At 38.6% G+C, this 19,188-nt stretch overlaps 1 protein-coding gene across 1 annotated transcript in view; it reads left to right on the top strand.

The window, feature by feature from the left end:
* Positions 1-19,188, top strand: part of ME1 (malic enzyme 1) — a 203,760-nt gene that overhangs the window by 176,247 nt on the left and 8,325 nt on the right. The window contains exons 10-12 of the mRNA XM_059177184.1: positions 8,744-8,849; positions 10,188-10,330; positions 13,463-13,636. Of these exons, the coding sequence (XP_059033167.1) occupies positions 8,744-8,849; positions 10,188-10,330; positions 13,463-13,636 (423 nt within the window). The remainder of the gene's footprint in view (positions 1-8,743; positions 8,850-10,187; positions 10,331-13,462; positions 13,637-19,188) is intronic.

Below are 19,188 nucleotides of genomic sequence, written 5' to 3' on the forward strand. Positions count from 1 at the left end.
GGATTCTAAGAGAAGGCAAACGAAAACCCTTGTGGAAGAAGTCTTCTAGTGCCTGTGTGTAGGAAGGAATAAATATTTATCAGTAACAATCCATAGTTAATTTTTTCTATCTATCGTGGGCCGTGAAATGCTAACCCCAAATATTGAGGTCTTTGCTACCTATCCTTTCCACCCGTACCAGAACATCTGTACTTTTGAAAAAGGTAGTAATTCAGTATGGTTTAGCTATATCTTCTCTCCTCTCCTAAGAATCAGCACAAAATAAGGGGTAGGGGAGATTGAAGAAATAATAACACTCAAAAAAAAAAAAAAAAAATCTCAGCTATCCATAATACATTTGGTGTAATTAAAGACTCTTTAAAAAACACACACACAGGATTTGGGATTTCTACAATAAGAAATGCCCATGTTCACTTTGCTAAAAGAAGGCAAAAAGTGTTTGAGTAAGGGATCCTGGAAGTGGGAATGAATAGACAAGAAATCTTCTATATCCATATCCAACGGACAGGAGTAGCATAAAGAATATGGACTCCAAATCAGATTTTGAAAGAAGGAGGAAAATGAGCCATTGGTTTGGAAAATAGAAGTCTGAAGGTGTAGGCAGTTGCCTTAATACCGCCAGACCTAGAGGTCCCATTCCAGAATTTTCTTCATCTAAACCAGCTCTTCAAATAGACTTTGAAAATGGTACAGCAGTTACTTGAGAGACCTTGCTTTTTGTCTTTTGATTCTTCTGTTTTTGGCAAGTAGAGGCTTTCAGCGGTGCTTGTATTCCATTTCATGATTCCTGGCCTTCCTAAGTCACCAGAAAGAATCAAGCCTTTGGGGGAGAGGTTGTGGGTAATCTGTGTTTCTTACTGGGTAGATGTCTTCTGGTCAAGATCTGGCTTCAGCTGGCTGGGCGCTGCCTGTGCTGTTGCTGTGATTCAGAAAGCAAAGTGTTCGTGCTGAAATCATATACCTTTGCCTTTCATACAATGGTTATCCATCTTCTTTGTAATTTGCTTCTCATTCCAGGAAATTCAGGAGATTTAAACATTAAATATTTTTCATTGTATGTAAAGTTGTCAGTCAAAAAAAGCAGTACTAGAAATTTGTGAATAATAATTGGTTGTTCTACAGCTTTTCTTCTTTAGTAAAAGAAAAAGCATTTTGTATGTTTTTGAAATATATCACATATCTTTTTAAAATGCATCTGGTAGAAATCTGATAAATCAGTTGGTGCAGTGATTCTCAAAACTGGACATCATCTTAGTCGCCTGGGAGACTTTAAAAAAAAAAAAAAAATTCACAGATTCCAGAGCCTCCTCCTGGACTTAAATTAGAATATCTGAAAGCAGGGCTCAGGAATCTCTTTCCTGAGGTGAGTCTGGTGCTCTGGAAAGTTCAGATCTGGCTCACTTTCATCACATTGTCCTCACCACTAATCCAAACTGTTTGTATAGAAGGAGAAATCAACATCCATGGAAGTCTCAAAGGACATGCCCTAGGTCATGCGTGAAGGGAAGAGCCTGGGGCTGTGATCCGGAGCCTTAGTCCCATGTTTTCTCTCTAGCATTTGTGGATGGCGTTTTTCTGTGTCTCACTGGGGAGCTTTTATTTACTTTTCTGAATATCATGAGAAGTTTTCAGGAGTAACATAAATTTATTTGCTGTTAACTATTAGAATGCTTTCTGCTACTAGTGATTTATTCATGTCCCTAGCCAATAAAATTTATCACAAATTAATGCTATATTTATAGCAATCAATGAAAATGAATAGATTTCCAATTTTAGAGAGATCATGTGTGAACTTATTTTAAACTGTATACCAGAAGCATTTTGGATGTATTCGCCTTGTCATGTAGTTTGTCAGTAAGTTAAATGGTCAAGAACTGGTTGTTTTCTCAGACTAGGAACACCAGATGCCCTCAGCAAGCCTTCACTGTGATTCTTCTCTTGATTCTTCTACCTCTTGCTTTGGGCCAGGCCATTTTTCCATGGATTGTGTGGAATCTTACTGTTTGGCTAGCCTAAGCACTTTTTAAAATAAACAAAGCAGTGGCATGTTTTCCTCTTTTTTAGTCTTTCCTATTTCTATTGATAGTTCTGGAAATCTTCCCGATGTTCCTTTCCCCTACCATCCTTTCTGTGGGGTTTCTCCTTTCTACTTGAAGTAAACCACAGGGGAAGACTGATCATATTTTACTGCTATTAAAGAAGAAAACATGATGGTAGAATGCAATAATAGAACATTTAAAGCCAGATCTAGGAAGTGTGGTCTTCCTTGGCCATATTCAACACTGGTTATTCCAGTGCAGTTTTCAGTTCTGTGGTATCCAGAGGGGAACAAGAGCATATGAGAGTTCAGTTGAGCCACTAACTGTGATAGGGAAGAGAGATGGGTTCAAGTAAAAAAGTAGATTAAAAACATCAGGGTTCCTCCCTTGGGAAAGGAAACAGTGTGATTCAGTATCTGTTTTCAAATATACAAAATGCTATTTTTTTAAAGATTTTATTTATATATTTGAGGGAGAGAGAGACGGAGGGAGGGAGAGCACAAGTGAGGGGAGGAGCAAAGGGAAAGGGACAAGCAGGCTCCGAGCTGGGCATCAGAGTTCAGTGTGGGCTCAGCCACAGGACCCTGAAACCATGACCAAAGCTGAAACCAAGAGTTAGATGCTTAACAGCCTGAGCCACCCAGCGCCGCCCCTACGCAGAAGATTATTTACAGCCAATGTTACAAAATTGAAAAAAAAATGAATTGTATTAAAATGCAGTGAGCCAAGAATTTGGGAATAAAAAACAACAATTGTTTAAGTATAGAGAAGTGGTAGAATTTACTTTGCTATGAATCTGGAAAAATTTCTTGATTTTAATGTTTTGCTCATTGGCCTTCCCAGAAGATAAGGGTTTGTCAAGGCAGTTTCTTTCTGACTGTCTATGTGCTATTTTCAGATATGAAATGAAGAGATTTCTAGCCTAAAGGTATGGATTGGTTAGATTTTAAGTTAAATTGTTATACAAAGAGACCCCAAAATATGGTAACTTAAGTTGAAATTTATCTCTTTGTCACTTAATAGTATGTAGGTAGGCAGAAAAGGGGCATCTGTGTGTCTATCATCTATCCCTGGGTACAGAGAAGCTTTCCAGGTCTCACTGTTCCAGCCAGCCAGGGAGAGAGGGTGGGGAATGGATGGGGCAGGGATTGGGGGCGGGGCAAGACGGGGACAGGGTAGCTGGGTCAGAAGTTGTACACATCACTTTGACTCCGTCCTTTTGACCAGAGAAAGTCTCAAGGCACTCTAGGCTGCAAGGAGTCTAGAAAAGAGCATCCACCTGGGTAGTAATGTGATTGGCTAAAACTGGGAAGTTTTATTATCAAAAAGGAGTGAATGAAAAAAATGCTGTTTTTTTTTTTTAAAGAGAGATTGTACACCTAAAAATTTAAGATTTCATATTGTGTTTTCACAACAATATAATTAAAACAACAACAACAGGAGAACATGAGGTACCTGGCTGGCTCAGTCAGAACAACATGCAACTCTTGATCTTGGGGTTGTAAATTTGAGCCCCATACTGAGCAGAGATTACAAAAATAGAACTTAAAAAAAATTTAAAAAGGAGAGCATGACTATTGGTGGACAATTAGGATTCTCTACCATAGATGAAAAGGGTTTCAGGATTTGGATATAAAATTGACCTTTTCAGGGGGTGCCTGTCTGGCTCAGTCAGTGGAGAATGTGACTTTTGATCTAGGGTTTGTAAGTTCAAACCCCACAATGGAGGTAGAAATTACTTAAAAACAAAATCTTAAAAGAAAAAGTAATATGACATTTTCAGATACTATAGTAAATTTATTGAATTATATTTGCATAATGCTTACATTTTGTCAGGTGGAAAACAGAAAAGACCAGTAGGCAAACCCTGTGATACACTGTCTTCTCTCTGAGTTATGCATTTTCCCAGCAGCCCTGAAGATTACATAACATTGTGTTGCGGTGACTCTAGTCAGTTTGGAGTAGTTTGAATAATTATCCTGAGATCTTTTTCTGTTAGAGAACATAGCACACATTAAAGTTCCCTTGTCCATAAAAACATTGTGAAATAAAAATCTCTAAACCTTAGAAGAAGTAGACACATGGGGCGCCTTCGTGGCTCAGTCCATTAAGTGTCTGCTTTCAGCTCAGGTCATGATCCCAAGTTGGGATTCCTGCTCAGCAGGAAGCCTGCTTCTCCTCCCCCCTGGCCCCCACTCATTTGCTCTCTCTCTCAAGTAAATCAATAAAATCTTTAAGGAAAACCAAAGAGGAAGTAGACACAGGCTCAGTGTTCAGGAATAGCTGTAATGCGTATCTGCATTAGTGAGGAAACTGCTGTTAACTGCGGGCTGGAGAATCAGTCTCTGCCAAAACAGGAAAGCTGCCAAATATGGTGGCCGCTACCACCACCATTACTTGGGCCTCACATGTGGGTGTTGGGCTAGACACTAGAGACTCCTGCTTTTGCCTGAAAACGAACAAGCACTACCATAGGCTTGGGGAAGAGCCATATGCCCACTGCTTCATGATGTGCATTGTCTCCCTCAAGGTCCTTTGAAGGTACCTCAGCTTGGTGACTGCTGTGTTGAAAGTAGAAGCTCTAGCTGCAAGATCTCATTTAGCCCTTTAGCCTCAGATGTGCAGGAACCATGCTAGAAACAATGTGGAGTTCCATAGCATTTGCCATGTCTAGCCTCGGGTAGATATTAGTCTAATATCTTTATACTTGAAATTGAGTATATGCATTTCTGGGAAAGAGCAATAACCCAAAACACATTGTATTTAGTTTAGAATGCTGGAAGCTAAAAGTTATTATTCCCCGGAAATATGTCTCCCCAAGCTGCAACTTTATTTAGTATCTGTCCTAGAAATTTTCATTGTCGTGAGAACAAAAATAGTCATGAATTTTAGCTTATACTATTTCCAGAAATAGTTCAGAAATAATTTAGTTAAATACTATAACTCTCAAATGGTTCCAAGTTTTTATTCCTATCCAAGACCAGAATTTTTCTTTCTTTTCCGATAATGCAAGATTTTTTTTTTTAAAGATTTTATTCATTTATTTGACAGAGAGATAACGAGAGCAGGAACACAAGCAAGGGGAGTGGGAGAGGGAAAGTCGGCTTTCTGTGGAGAAAGGAGCCTGATGCGGGGCTGGATCCCAAGACCCTGGGATCAGGACCTGAGCCGAAGGCAGATGCCTAACAACTGAGCCACCCGGGTGCCCCACAAGATTATTTTCTTGGCCAAATAAGTAAGCAGTAATAAGAGCATTGAGGTTCAGATAGATTGTAAAAGCATTACTTTAATTAAATCATTTGAGGAAAAGGAACCTCTTATCCCCAAAACAACAGATAAGAACAATGAGTAAAAAGAAATGATGGAATGTATAATTGAAGTTAAAACTATCCCCTGAATCCAAAAAAATTATCCCCTGTCTCACTCAGCTGTTGCTGAGTTATCAAAAGCCACAAAAAAATCAGTGACATGCAACAATAAGGATTTATTTCTCACATACCTAAGGGCTAGGTGGAGTAGCTCTGATAATGTTGGCCGGGTGGCTCTAAGTCATAGATTGGGTGCAGGTCTTTTTCACAAGGTTTTCATCCTTGATGAACCAGACGGCTAGCCAGGTGGCATACTTTTAAAGCACAAATAGCAAAGGCATGAGAGAATAAGCAGAAACAACAATTAATCTTAAGGCCTAAGCTTGGAATTGGCACACTCTCATTTCAGCATCCATTTTATTGACTAAAGAAATTGCATATTCAAGTCCAAAGACAAGGGCTTGGAAAGTATAACTGCCTTTTGTGGAAGGAACTGTCAAGTTACAGTGCAAAGAACACTGACACAGGAAATGGATGATGAGGAATTGGGATCTGAGTCAAAGTCTGAATTATCAAAATATTTGGAGGGAGTTCTGAGGTACTCCCAAATGCCTTTTTTTTTTTTAATCATTTGTGACTAATAAATTATCCTTAAACCTGGACTTTGTTTATATATTAGGATAATATTGAATTAATCTCTGTAATTGAGATATGTAAATGAAATAGATTTCCTGGCTGAGAAGCTAAGAGAGATGAGGATAAGAGCCCCAGGTAGCCCCTCCCTGCAATTTGGTGAGAGTCGTAAAGATTTCAGTATTGTACATTCTTTTATATTATTAAAAGGGAATTTTTTAAAAAATCACGTCTCGGGGCGCCTGGGTGGCTTTGTGGGTTAAGCCTCTGCCTTCGGCTCAGGTCATGATCTCAGGGTCCTGGGATCGAGTCCTGCATCGGGCTCTCTGCTCAGCAGGGAGCCTGCTTCCCTCTCTCTCTCTCTCTCTGCCTGCCTCTCTGCCTACCTGTGATCTCTCTCTCTGTCAAATAAATAAAAAAATAAAAATTTAAAAAATCATGTGTCATAAATACAAAAGAAAAACTGAGAATATTTAGTGTTTATTCATGAAATTAGTCTAGGTTTGCATAACCTATTTGTTGTTGGACCTACGACTAATTCTGAAAAGCCTATGATAATAGATAAGTTTTACTGAACAATTTGATGCTTCCTAACAAAAGTGGAAACTGAATTTACTTGATGCTTTTGACTTTTTCTTAATGAACAAGATGAATGAATGTGACCTAACTGTACTCAATGTAATATTACTAGAGACTAGAATGTTCTCTCAAGTGAATATGAAACAGTAAGCTTCAAATTTTGTTCTGAATGAATAAGATTTTTTTATTGATATAGAATTGATGTATCATTTTGTGTCAGTTTCAGGTATATAACATAATGATTAAAATTATTGTGAAGAAGAAAAGAGTCATAATTCCAACAGCTATAACTTTGGTACATTTCTTTCAGTTATCACCATTAGTCATTTCTTAGTTCTAAGAGGTTATTTATCTAACATTTTCTTCTGAGACACTGAAAAATAATCTTAACACTAACTAGAAAAGATACCTGTATGCCCATGTTCACTGCAGTGTTATTTACAGTAGCCAAGACAGGAAGCAACCCAAGTGTCCATTAACAGATGAATGAATAGATTAGAAAAAAAATGACATACACATAAAATGAAATATTATCTTTGCGATAATTTTAATTATGACTGCAACTAACATTGAGCTCTTGTTAAAAACTGGTGCATGCGCACACACACACGCACACACACACAGTAAAACCTGGCATAATCCCAAGTACTTTTTTTTTTAAGATTCTAAAAATTTATTTATTGTAGGGAGGGAGAATGCGCAGGGGAAGGGGCAAAGGTTGAGGGAGAAGAAGTGGGAAAGAATCCCAAGCAGAATCCACATGTATTTTAAAAACAGAAATAGAGGCCTCTGGGTGGCTCAGTTAGGTAAGCATCCAGCTCTTCATTTCAACTGAGGTTATGATCCTCAGAGTGTGGGATCCATATGGGGACTCCTCAGTGGGGAGTCTGCTTCTCTTTCTGCCTCTTCCCTCTGCCCCTTCCCCTGCTCACACACACACTCTCTTTCTCTAAAATAAATAAATCTTTAAAAACAGAAATAAAATGGTCATAACCTTTCAAAACAAGAAATTTGTACCATCTTCAGGGGTAACAATTTATAAGCAATCGGACATACACCATTTAAGAACAAATGTACTAAAACAAACATACCATTTGTAAAGCTTTTTCTCTAGGACTGTACTGTGCTGTATGTATTATTAGAAAGACTGAGTTTCAGCATCTGTCCTGGGCAAGTCCCTTAACATCTCAGAGCCTCTGTCTCCTCATGTAAAATGACTGTAATTACTTGCCCTACTTCTTCCTGTTTTTTTTTTCCTTCAAGATTTATTTATTTGAGAGAGAGAGAGAGTGCACATGCCTGCAAGCAAGGCAGAGGCAGGGCCGGGGTGGGGGTGGCGGCAAAGGGAAAGAATCCCAAGCAGACTCCCAACTGAGCACAGAGCCCACAAGGGGCTCCATCTCACGACCCTGAGATCATGACCTGAGCCAAAGTCAAGAGTCTGACTCTCAGCTGACCAAGCCACCCAGGCGCCCTGTAGTTGCCCTGCTTTTTAAAATTGTTGAGGGGATTATATGAAATACATGACAACAACTTTTAAGTCTTAAAGCTCCATGTAACATTAGGCGGGGCTTTATTATTTTAAGTCAAAATCCTAAAAATTTGCAGCTAGAAAATTACAACCAGATGTTTCCTAGATATAATACATGACACATTTGTAAACAAAACATTAAGATAAAAATATGCAAAGCTAGTTCTTGTTCAGAAAAATCAAACTATGGTATAAATACGGCATCAGGTTCTATTTTTACTCAATGGTACGCAATTTGGAAGTACTGTGGCTGAAGCCAGCTCTGCATTCTAAGACACTGTTATTTAACACAAAGTTTAGTAAATGATATTTAAGTGACATTGCACATTGCCATTTGTTAGTGCTGGTTTCTCACAAATGTCTGAAGAATTAAGATTTTTAATATTAAATAAAAGTCCAGAAAGGGAAACACTTAAGTTTTTTCACTGTTACATCCCCATTTCCTAAAACATTTTCTGAGACACAGTATTTGTTGAAAACTGAATGAAAGAATACTCTGATAATTGGAGAAGAGAGTGTAAGAGCAGCTATAACACATGGTACATGAAAATGTTAATAAGCCCAAATACCGGTAATATGTGTAATATTCTGACATTTCTTTGGCTCACATATGTTTGGCAGATTTAACATTTCTTTTTATTTGCTTTACTTAGGGAAGAGCTGCCCTAACACAAGAGAAGGAGGAATTTGCCCATGAACATGAAGAAATGAAGAACCTGGAAGCCATTGTTCAAGAAATAAAACCAACTGCCCTCATAGGTAAACTTCTCCCTCTTTGCAGTAAAGCCCACTCTGACCCCATTTTGGCCTGATTCATTTTCCTACTGATTTTTAAGGTATAATTTAACTTTTTTGAGATTTTGTCATTTGGAATTCACCAACACAATTACACATTCACTGAATCATTAGTACTCCAGGGACACCTAGATTTGTAAATTTAATATATACCGTCTTCTCAGTCTTACCAATTCCAGCCCCAGTGGGGGCTCCCTCTGCTAACTCGGTCAACCTCTTGATCTTTGGCATAATCAACTCTTCACCAGGCTTGATTACTCCAGATAGACAGTAGTTCTCAAATGGGAGTGATGCCAAAGAAACATTTGGCATTGTCTGGAGATATTTTTGGTTGTCACAACTTCGGAGGGGTTGAAGGTAAGGTGGTCAGGGCTACTGACATCTAGCAGATAGAGACCGGGGGTTGCTGCTCAATATCCTACAATACACAGGAAAGCCCTGCCCCCCCCCACAAAGCATTATCCAACTGGACTCTCCTTGAAGACAGGGACCATACTTATATTCCTCATAACACTTAACACAGGAGCTTACATAGTGCATGTGCACATAAGATCTTAAATATAGTCAAATTTAATGTGGCTAAAAAACTCAGCCATAGTTATAAAACTTTATGCCTTATTTTGTGTATATATAATGTTAGTCTTTACTTTGTATCATACTTCATTCCTAGAAGCTCTTGTAAAACAGGTCACAGTATCGAGAATAATGATGTTGATCATAATAAAAGCGAATACTCTATAACAGAAACTGTAAAAAGCCTTTATTGCTATTTTTTATAAAATACTATATTTGGAATATTATTTTTTTCCATTTCCATTATGCTAATTGCTTTATTCTTCTGTTAGGATTCTTTCACTGAGTGATACTTAAATTTTACAATTGAATTGGATGATTAACTTAAATGTTAGCACTGGTTTATAAAGCATAATTACTTTATAGCCTCAGAGACTAGAATATACTCATAGAATTGTTCATAGAGAGATAACATATACTAGGCCCATTTTAATTTCCTAATATAAGTGTTTGTAATCAAAATACCTAGTGAATGGATCACTAACTCAATGTATTATGAACTAAATCTTATATCTGGTTTTTCGTGTAGATACTTACAGATTTGTAACCCTAAAGATCATTGGCATGAACAAACTTACCTCTTTTTTGTCACTTTAATGTAAATATTCTGTGTTTTGTTTAGGATCTATTAGAAAGTGACCTGACATGTCTCATTGTTTTGAGGGCAGGGACTTCTTAGATTAATTAACCAATGGTAGTCTATTCACTGGTTTCTCGTTTCTACATCAGGAGTTGCTGCAATTGGTGGTGCATTCTCAGAACAGATTCTCAAAGATATGGCTGCCTTCAATGAACGGCCCATTATTTTTGCTTTGAGTAATCCAACTAGCAAAGCAGAATGTACTGCAGAGCAGTGCTATAAACTAACCAAGGTAAAGCAAAAGTATAACTGATTTCTACCCTCCCCTCCCCATCCCCCAGCTCCGCCAGTGCTGGTGCAGACTGATATTTTAATAACCTAATTCTTATTCCTTGTAGGGGAGCCAAGGATATCTCAGGTTCTTACCTCTTTTTTTTTTTTTTTTTAAGATTTTATTTATTTTATTTGACAGACAGAGATCACAAGTAGGCAGAGAGGCAGGCAGAGAGAGAGGGGAGGAAGCAGGCTCACCGCTGAGCAAAGAGCCCGATGTGGGGCTCGATCCCAGGAACTGGGATCATGACCTGAGCCGAAGGCAGAGGCTTTAACCCACTGAGCCACCCAGGCGCCCCAGGTTCTTACCTCTTAATCTTTAAAAATGAAACAGCCAAGATTGAAAGAAAAGTGAACAAGTCAGAATGGATAAGAGCTATTTCCTTTTCTAGAATGTGGTTGTACAAATCCTCCTCTTTGGTAAAACAAAATAAACTTTGCAGTGTTTATGACAGTTTTCCTCAAGTGATTTGGAAGTATCTAAGATTGAAGTATGAAAGCTAAAAAGGAAAAAGTTTGATTCTAGATGCTTATGAAAATAACTCTCAGTGAGCTATTTCTGAACATTGAAGCATACAGTATAGAACCACAGTATTATTTTTGCTTTGCTAAATCCTGGGTTTGAATTGGACACCATGGATGGTACGTTTGGGCGTCTATTTTGACATCCAGTCAGGTTGCAATAGGAGTCCTCAGAGCTTCAGTACTTCACTGCTCTTAAAAAATAGCTTATTTTATACTATGTTTGTATTAATATATACCTGACTGATAGGTTGACAAGAGCTGTCTTCCCTTTAAAGACTTGAAAATGTCATTACCACAAAATAGTGGTTGAGTCATATATATCTAGCACATTTATTTTGGAAATAAATCCAAAATGAACTGGAGAAGGTAAACATGACGCAAAGTTAAGTCACTGCACAAATTAGTACTTGATGGCCCTGCTTCTTTAATATTATAACCTTAAATGCTCAGTACTAGAATTATTGAAATTGTTGGCAAGGAGCTACTCTGTTGCTTATCTTTCTTATTTGGGATGGCATTCAGTCTCCTCAGTAATTTTAATTTTCAACCCATCTCTAGACTGGGGAATTTGCAGGGCATCACCTCGGTAGTCCTTAAGTCTTTACAAGGGAAAACAAATTCCTCTGGGCAATAAAATTTTAGCATGGTGCATTGCACATAGTAGGCATATAATAAGTGTTTATGTAGTGATTTTGCCGTATATCTCAGTAGGTGTGAAGAATTTAGAGACTCACCAGTAATAGACACAAACACAATTAACCAAATTTATATAATTGTAGTTTTAAATCTGAATGCGTCTAATATAAAGGGTCTAAACTCTTTCTTATCCTCTTAATGTTCTATGTTATTAAAAAACAAGGAAATAAAATTGAAAGTCATTTTGAGGCTAAAAATTTAAATACTGGTTCAGCCAAAGGGCACAAGCAAAGACGAGTAGAGATTCAGGCACAGGTGAGGTGAGGTTAACCACAGGACAGGTTAAAAATATAAAATAAAGAAAGATTATTGAATCCTGAAAAACTATAATCCAACATATTTAGAGAGATTTTCTTCCCCATATTAACAATCCACATACATAAGAGTGCTTAGCTGTCATTTACTGAATGTCGTTCCTCCCTAAAATGATGATTCTAAAAGAGTAGGCAGGCACTGAAGGCAGGGAGAGAGATGATGTTATAGGTCTTTTTCTCAGATACAGTTTTTTGAAGATATATAATCTATATATCAAGTAATAAGTTATATTAGATTTTCTTTTAATAAAATATTTTATCGCTAAACAGAGCAAAATGTATCAGACTTGTCTGAAAACAGAACCTAATGTTCTCTAAAATGTAAGTGTTCTACAAACATCTAGATGAGAATTTGTTTTCTTTCTTATATGTTTTCATCTTTTTATACCCTAATGAAGATTGAATCATACAACTTTACCTGTATACAAAAGGTATATTATGATCTTTGTTAAAAATGAATATTAAGTTAATACCATTAACATTTTAATGGATTTAGACTCTAAATAGGGATGAAAGTTATAGCCCAGTCTGTGATCATTTAGATGATGTCTTGGGATTTGGTGCTATGGACTTCTCAAATGGATTTCTTAGCTTATGATACTTTATTTGTCAAGGGTTTCCTATACCTTCTTTAGAAGCCTGACTGTTCTCAGCTATATTTCTACCCTCATCTTTGCAGATTAGTATCTTCCTTCCTTTTGAGAGAGGGAGAGAGAAAACACATGAGTAGGGGGAAGAGGGAGAGGGACAGAGAGAATCCCAAGCAGACTCCATACCCAGTGCAGGACAATCATGGGGCTCTATCTCGCAACCTTGAGATCATGACCTGAGCTGAAAGCAGGAGCTGGATGTTTAACTGATGGGGCCACCCAGATGCCCCTCTTCCTTTGTGATTAGCAGTATGGAATTGCAGCACCTGGTAGACCCTAAGTCACTGCCATCTGGAGCGTGCGATACATGAGGTTTCTCCAAAACAGTGTGACAAAATATGCTGATTAGAGAAAATATGATAATTTTTGACAATTATTGATAATTTAACCTTCCTTTTATTTGCTTATTCCATTTGTGCCAATAAATTTGTTTCCTACATGATTTTCTATATAATTCTTTACAACATAGGAAAACATAAAATTTGTCCAAGTGATTATGTTGAAATGTGTAGATCCTTAAACTCTAACCTAAAATGTCATTCTTTCCAATGCTCTAATGTTAACCTATCAATTTTTTTTATCCTCAGAAGTCTATAATCTGAAGCCCCTATAGAATGGTTGCTAGGCTTGCAAGTTGGACCCCTGCAGAGAAGAGAGTGGCGATCTCAGGGTATCCTGTGCTTTGCACACTTCTCTGAGGAGAGTGAGACAGAGAACAGAAATAATCACCCACTCCAGAACTTACTGCAAACATCAGAAAAACTTGCCTGGACTTATTAGAGAGTCAATGAAAATTAGTCTTCTTTTAAGCACTCAGTACTTTAACTATGGAGTAGTTCTGTTATGATACATTCGTTTTAAAATATCACACTTCTTTTTAAAGTTAGTCGTGTGTCTGTGTTGTAGGGGCGTGCGATCTTTGCCAGTGGCAGTCCTTTTGATCCAGTCACTCTTCCAAATGGACGGACCCTATATCCTGGCCAAGGAAACAATTCCTATGTGTTTCCTGGAGTGGCTCTTGGTGTCGTGGCTTGTGGACTGAGACATATCACGGATAAGATTTTTCTCACAACGGCTGAGGTATTGTAAAATACTCTACATTCACCAAGGCTGTATAACACCAGACGAGCTCAGTGTAGGCGGTTTAGTGATTTCTTTATATAACATCTCAGCTCACCCCTATAAGGTGCAAAGTCAAAAGGGGAAGAAAATCTCTCCTAGTGAACAATAAGGGGTGGGTAGCTGGTTCATACTGAGTCACTAAATAGAAGGTAGAAAACTGTTCTGATCTCTTACGAGGAACCCTTTTTTGTCTTCACACTTCCAGTCTAATTCTTTGACAGTAGTGACACAATTAAAAATACCGTTTCCACATCATAATGGAATGATAAGTATTTCTGCGTTTCTCCAAAACTTCCTAAATAACAACATTTTGAAGGTTGAAAATGAAAGTCTTATTTGGCATAGTGAAAAAGTATTTATCACTGAGGTTCAGGGCAGAAAATAGGAACTAATATTTTAAGCAGCAAGAAAATTAAAACAGGGAATTAGTATTTATTAAGTCATAAAAGGACAGATGTGTGTTTGAGTGTGGACCTTCAGGAAAGATTCTCAGAATATCACATAGCAGCCCCAACAGGGAATGTTAAGCTATTCCTAGGAACTGAAGGATCTAAAATTTACCCTAGCTGCCAGCTAACAAGTTCTCCTGCCACAGTTTCCTAGATGTTGGCACAAAAGCCTTGAGTCAGAGACCAAAGACTTTATTACTTAAGGCACAAGAGGTACAATAGATAACCTTCAGGTTCCCATCACTTCCCCTTTCCCCCCAAGCTTCAGGGCGATGGTACAACGATGGGGCAAATATTTGTAAAATCATGAGCTTTTGATAATCAGAATGTTCATCTGGTTGATACCATGTTTGAACAGGATGCAATTCATGAATGAGAAATTTGAATTTCCTCTAAAATTAAACCACTGGACAACATTATACCTAAACTGAATTAAATAAAAATTGGTTAAAATTCAAGTATTTTCATCTTGCAAACATGCTGTTTTTTCTGTTTGAAGGGGAGCTCTAGGAATATAGATGGAGTCTTACGCTATTGATGTGATCCAAGGATTATAATCCCAGTGCTTAGCAATTGTCCTCATTCTGTGAGAACAGGTGTCTGAAGGCTATAATGTTCTGCTCCTTTCTTTTTCTTCACTGTGCTAAAACCATGACAGCTGATGTCTCAGAGTTTATTTAACTCAAAAAATCTTGTTAAACATAAGTAGATGTCTAATTACTCAGAAAGATTTTGAAAGCTGTTTATACATTAAAGAAAATGTAATCGTTGTTCTATGTAACTGTCACATCAAAGGGGGGAAAGATCTTTTACTCATTGTAGCCCATGTTTGCTTTCCTAAATAACTCCAGCACCATCTAGTGACAAGGCTCATGAAAAAAAAATTCTTTTATTTTCTATCCAGGCAAAGTAATGATCACTACATAAAAACGTTGAAGAAAAAAAAAATGTAATGTCTATAGTCTTCTTCTTATCATAGATAGTGATCTCTCTGGTGAAATCATTTTAGCTGTTCCCCTGATTTTCTCTCAGGCTTCAACACAACATTCCTGATTTTCATACCACCTCATTGTTTGTCTTCTTTCCTGTTCTTTTAACTAAGAGCTTTTCTCTAGCATCCTTTTTTTTTTTTTTTTTTTTTTTTTTTGGTCCTTTTTTCTTTCCTTTTTATTATGCTTTTGGGGATCTCAACCATTCTTTTGTTTCCATTATCTTAATTCTAAAAGTGGCCAAGTCCTATGCCTGGGTGGCTCAGTGGTTAAGCTGCTGCCTTCGGCTCAGGTCATGATCTCAGGGTCCTGGGATCAAGTCCCGCATCAGGCTCTCTGCTCAGCAGGGAGCCTGCTTCCCTTCCTCTCTCTCTCTGCCTGCCTCTGTGCCTGCTTGCGATCTCTCTCTGTCAAGTAAGTAAATAAAATCTTCAAAAAAATAAAAATAAAAAATAAATAAAAATAAAAGTGGCCAAATCTATGTATCTCTGGTTTTATCTTTTCCCATGTCTCCAGTTACCTGATGGATATTTTCACAGAAATGACCTGCTCCTTAAACACAAGATGCATAAAACCTTTTCACCGTCAATATTTGCATTGTTATTAGTAACACCCTTTTCTAAGGAGACACTAAAGCTTAGAAAAGCCTGACATTCTTCCATTCTCACTCATCCCAAAGTTTCAAACACAGCATGCATACATACACCTGTATAGCTGCTCTATTAACCTGCCTGGAAAACTCTGAGAACTGTTTTTCACCTATCTAAGCCTATCTTTCTCTGCTTAGGTCCCATCTCACACCTGAATCCTTCTGTGACCACTGTGGCTCATCTTGATCTTTTTCCTTAGCCATGGCTGTCTTTATCAAACACTTTGATATTGAGTTTAATTTCTACTTGTATTATGCTCTTGAGAGCTTTATGTTTTAAACAGTTAAGTGTTGCCTTACAATTACATTGTAAATTATCTTCTTTAAAGACAGTCTTTCGGGACGCCTGGGTGGCTCAGTTGGTTGGACGACTGCCTTCGGCTCAGGTCATGATCCCGGAGTCCCGGGATCGAGTCCCACATCGGTCTCCCAGCTCCACGGGGAGTCTGCTTCTCTCTCTGACCTTCTCCTCGCTCATGTTCTCTCTCACTGTCTCTCTCTCAAATAAATAAATAAAATCTTTAAAAAAAAAATAAAAAAAAAAATAAATAAAGACAGTCTTTCATATACTTCTTTCAAAACACCATTAGCACCTAGAACAATGCTAAAGCACATACTAGAAACTTAGTAAATACTTACTGAATTGAGCTAAATAGAAGTAGTTATATATCTTAGCAAGAAGAATAAATCCAACACCCCAGACGCTCACTGCTAGAGGGCCCAAAGAGCGAAGTCCTTGTCTAGATTATATTTTGTAGTTAACAAAGTTTACATGTAGGAGATCTAGGTGAATCTTTTTGTTTGGCAATCCAAAATTTATTAATTTAGGATTATTGCTGGAATATTAGTTGGGTCTCTTATGAAACTAGAAAGTGCATGGATCAGTATCAATCCTGAAGATTTTCTGAGCATTTTTATTACACAAAGAGATTTCTGGCTTTCCTGGTACTCTGGCAGCCTTCTGGACCTCTGATAAGAGCACTTAGTTCTCCCCTGGGTTAGCCCTCCTGGCCCTGCCTTGTCTGTATAGCAGCCTGGGAACAGACTTTGCACCTCCTGTCCACACCCGAGATGCAAGCCTCGGTCACCTACCCTCACATTACTCCTCCTGAGCCATCTGCTCAGCACTTGCCTCATCCCATTCCCTTCCTGGTGTCTGTCCAGAGGACACTAGAGATTGACCCCCATAGACAATAGCATCTGGAGGAAATGGATTCATTTCAGTCACTGGATAATTGAAAATCCAACTGCTGTAACATTGCCAAAATGAAATGAAGAGAAATCATTTGAAAGTGCACCCAGTGTAGTTAGAGACACACTAATGGCATATCAAGAGCCCCAAATAATTTTTGAGTGAATGAGCTAATAGGTGAGAGTGACACTAAGACCCTTGTAAACTCTCTCCTTTTCCCCAAGTCAGTCCCTTCCATTTTATTGGTTTGGTTCCTAACAGTAGGCTTCCATGGTTACCTGTTGCTGCTTGACTTTGTTCCACAGTTTCTTGGCTCCCTCTCTGTATGACAGGCAGCCATGGAAAGCAAAGACTTACACTGATTTTTCTTGACTCAGCCATCTTCTAACTGTCCTCAATTCTTTAAAATGATACTGTGTAACATTCTTGAGAAGAAACAATGTTGGATACCAGCATATGCCAATGGTGAGAGGAGCATTATACATGTTATCTCCTAGAAATAATTTGCAGTTGGTTGGTTATATAACTTGCCTCCAAATCAAAAAGCTAATAAGCTAGCAGTATGTTGTAGAGCTAGATCTGACCCTAAAAGCTATTTTACTTCCATTCTGCCATGCTGGTCGCCATCTGTTTTTTTTTGTTTTGTTTTTTGTTTTAAGTAAAATAGTTAATTTGATTGAACACTTACTTTCCCAGACAGTGTGGTAAATACATTCTTTACTGGTGCTGATTTCATTTAACCCCCTGAATTAGGAGTTGTTACTAGTCTTATATCACCAAAGAAGAAACTAGGCATAGAAAGGTTAATTAACTTGCCTGAATTCAATTCAAATTGCTAGAATTTGAATATGGACCTACTTCCCATCAGAGCCTGAGCTTTCAACCACTGTGCTAATCTATCCTTTCAAGATTGCGCTACTCATTTTTTTCCCTTGCTGGTTTTCACTCAACGGTTAAATAACAATACTGGGCCCCCATGCAAGTTTTTGCTTTAACATCGAAGAAATGCCAACTGATTTAAATCTGCTAAAAATCCTTTATAGAAAAACAAGAAGTAACAAGATTTTGTAAGCAGCCTATATTCTATAGGGAATCAACATAAAATGGTTTTATTTTGTCCCACTCATTGTTTGGAATAATTCTTTATCAAGTCTCTCTCTTCTTTCCCTTAATGGCATCTCCGTAACATTCAGTTCTGTTTCGATCCACTCATACTTTTAACGAGTATTAATTAAGTACCACTATGTGCTAGGCGTTATTCTGGGTGCCGGGGTTACCTCAGTGAACAAGGAACAGTGATTAAACATCTGTCCGGTTCAGAATTTGTATCCAGTTCAGATATCGGGTCCTCTCTCTCCAGTACAAGAAGCCTGCAGCAGCATCTGGCAGAGGGCCCCCTTCGCTTTTACTGGCCCCCCACCCCAGCACCATGAGGGGCTTGGGGGGAAAGAGTGTGGCCAGGCTCTGAAAAACCTTCTCCCCCTTCTCATCAAGGCCTATTCCCTCAAATGTATTGGAAACAGGAAAGAGGGGTGTGGAAGAGGGTACACATGTCTTTTATTAACTCTCCATTTTGTTAGGCCATCAGGCCATTTGAGGCAGGGCCAGCATCTCGCTTTCTTGTAGGGCATGTATACAGGAGTTTAAAGGACACTCTGGGGCATGAACCTGAGAGATTGGGCTCCAGCTCAGCCTCCCTCCCCTCCCTCGGCTTTCCCAGCCTGTTGGGTTGTCCTCTGCAGTGGTCACTCAGCCGTGGAAGCACATGCCTTCCAGGGGTACAAGCTGTTCCCCAGCAAGCCCCCTCCCCGTTCTCTTTGCCTCTACTTATATCCACATGTCTGTAACTGCTCCGGCTGAGTAGGGAACAGAATGCCAGTGCCGCCTCCTTGAAGGCACCTCATGCCTTCAAGAGGAGGCAGCATGCAGCCAAGAAGGGGAGAAAAGCCGCTGCTTTACCCACGAGGCCAAATCGTGATTCAAGCGACTGTCCTTGATCCTCCCCATATCAGCGTCTGGGAAGGGCTGGCTGTGTTTGTGGGGGTGGCATGATTCCACCCCCTCTTAGGTTCTGAGGGAGGGGACAGTCCCCACTGATTTGGTGGCTTCATTATAATGTCAAATATTTCATCCTCTTTGCACTAGATTTGGGGGCCCTGATCACCAAATTTGGGGCAAAGGAAAAGTTCTACTCAACATCCTGTTTCAAAGACAAGAAATAAATGAGTTAA

The sequence above is a fragment of the Mustela lutreola genome, chromosome 6 (assembly GCF_030435805.1).
Source record: "Mustela lutreola isolate mMusLut2 chromosome 6, mMusLut2.pri, whole genome shotgun sequence".
NCBI classification, from domain to species: domain Eukaryota; kingdom Metazoa; phylum Chordata; class Mammalia; order Carnivora; family Mustelidae; genus Mustela; species Mustela lutreola.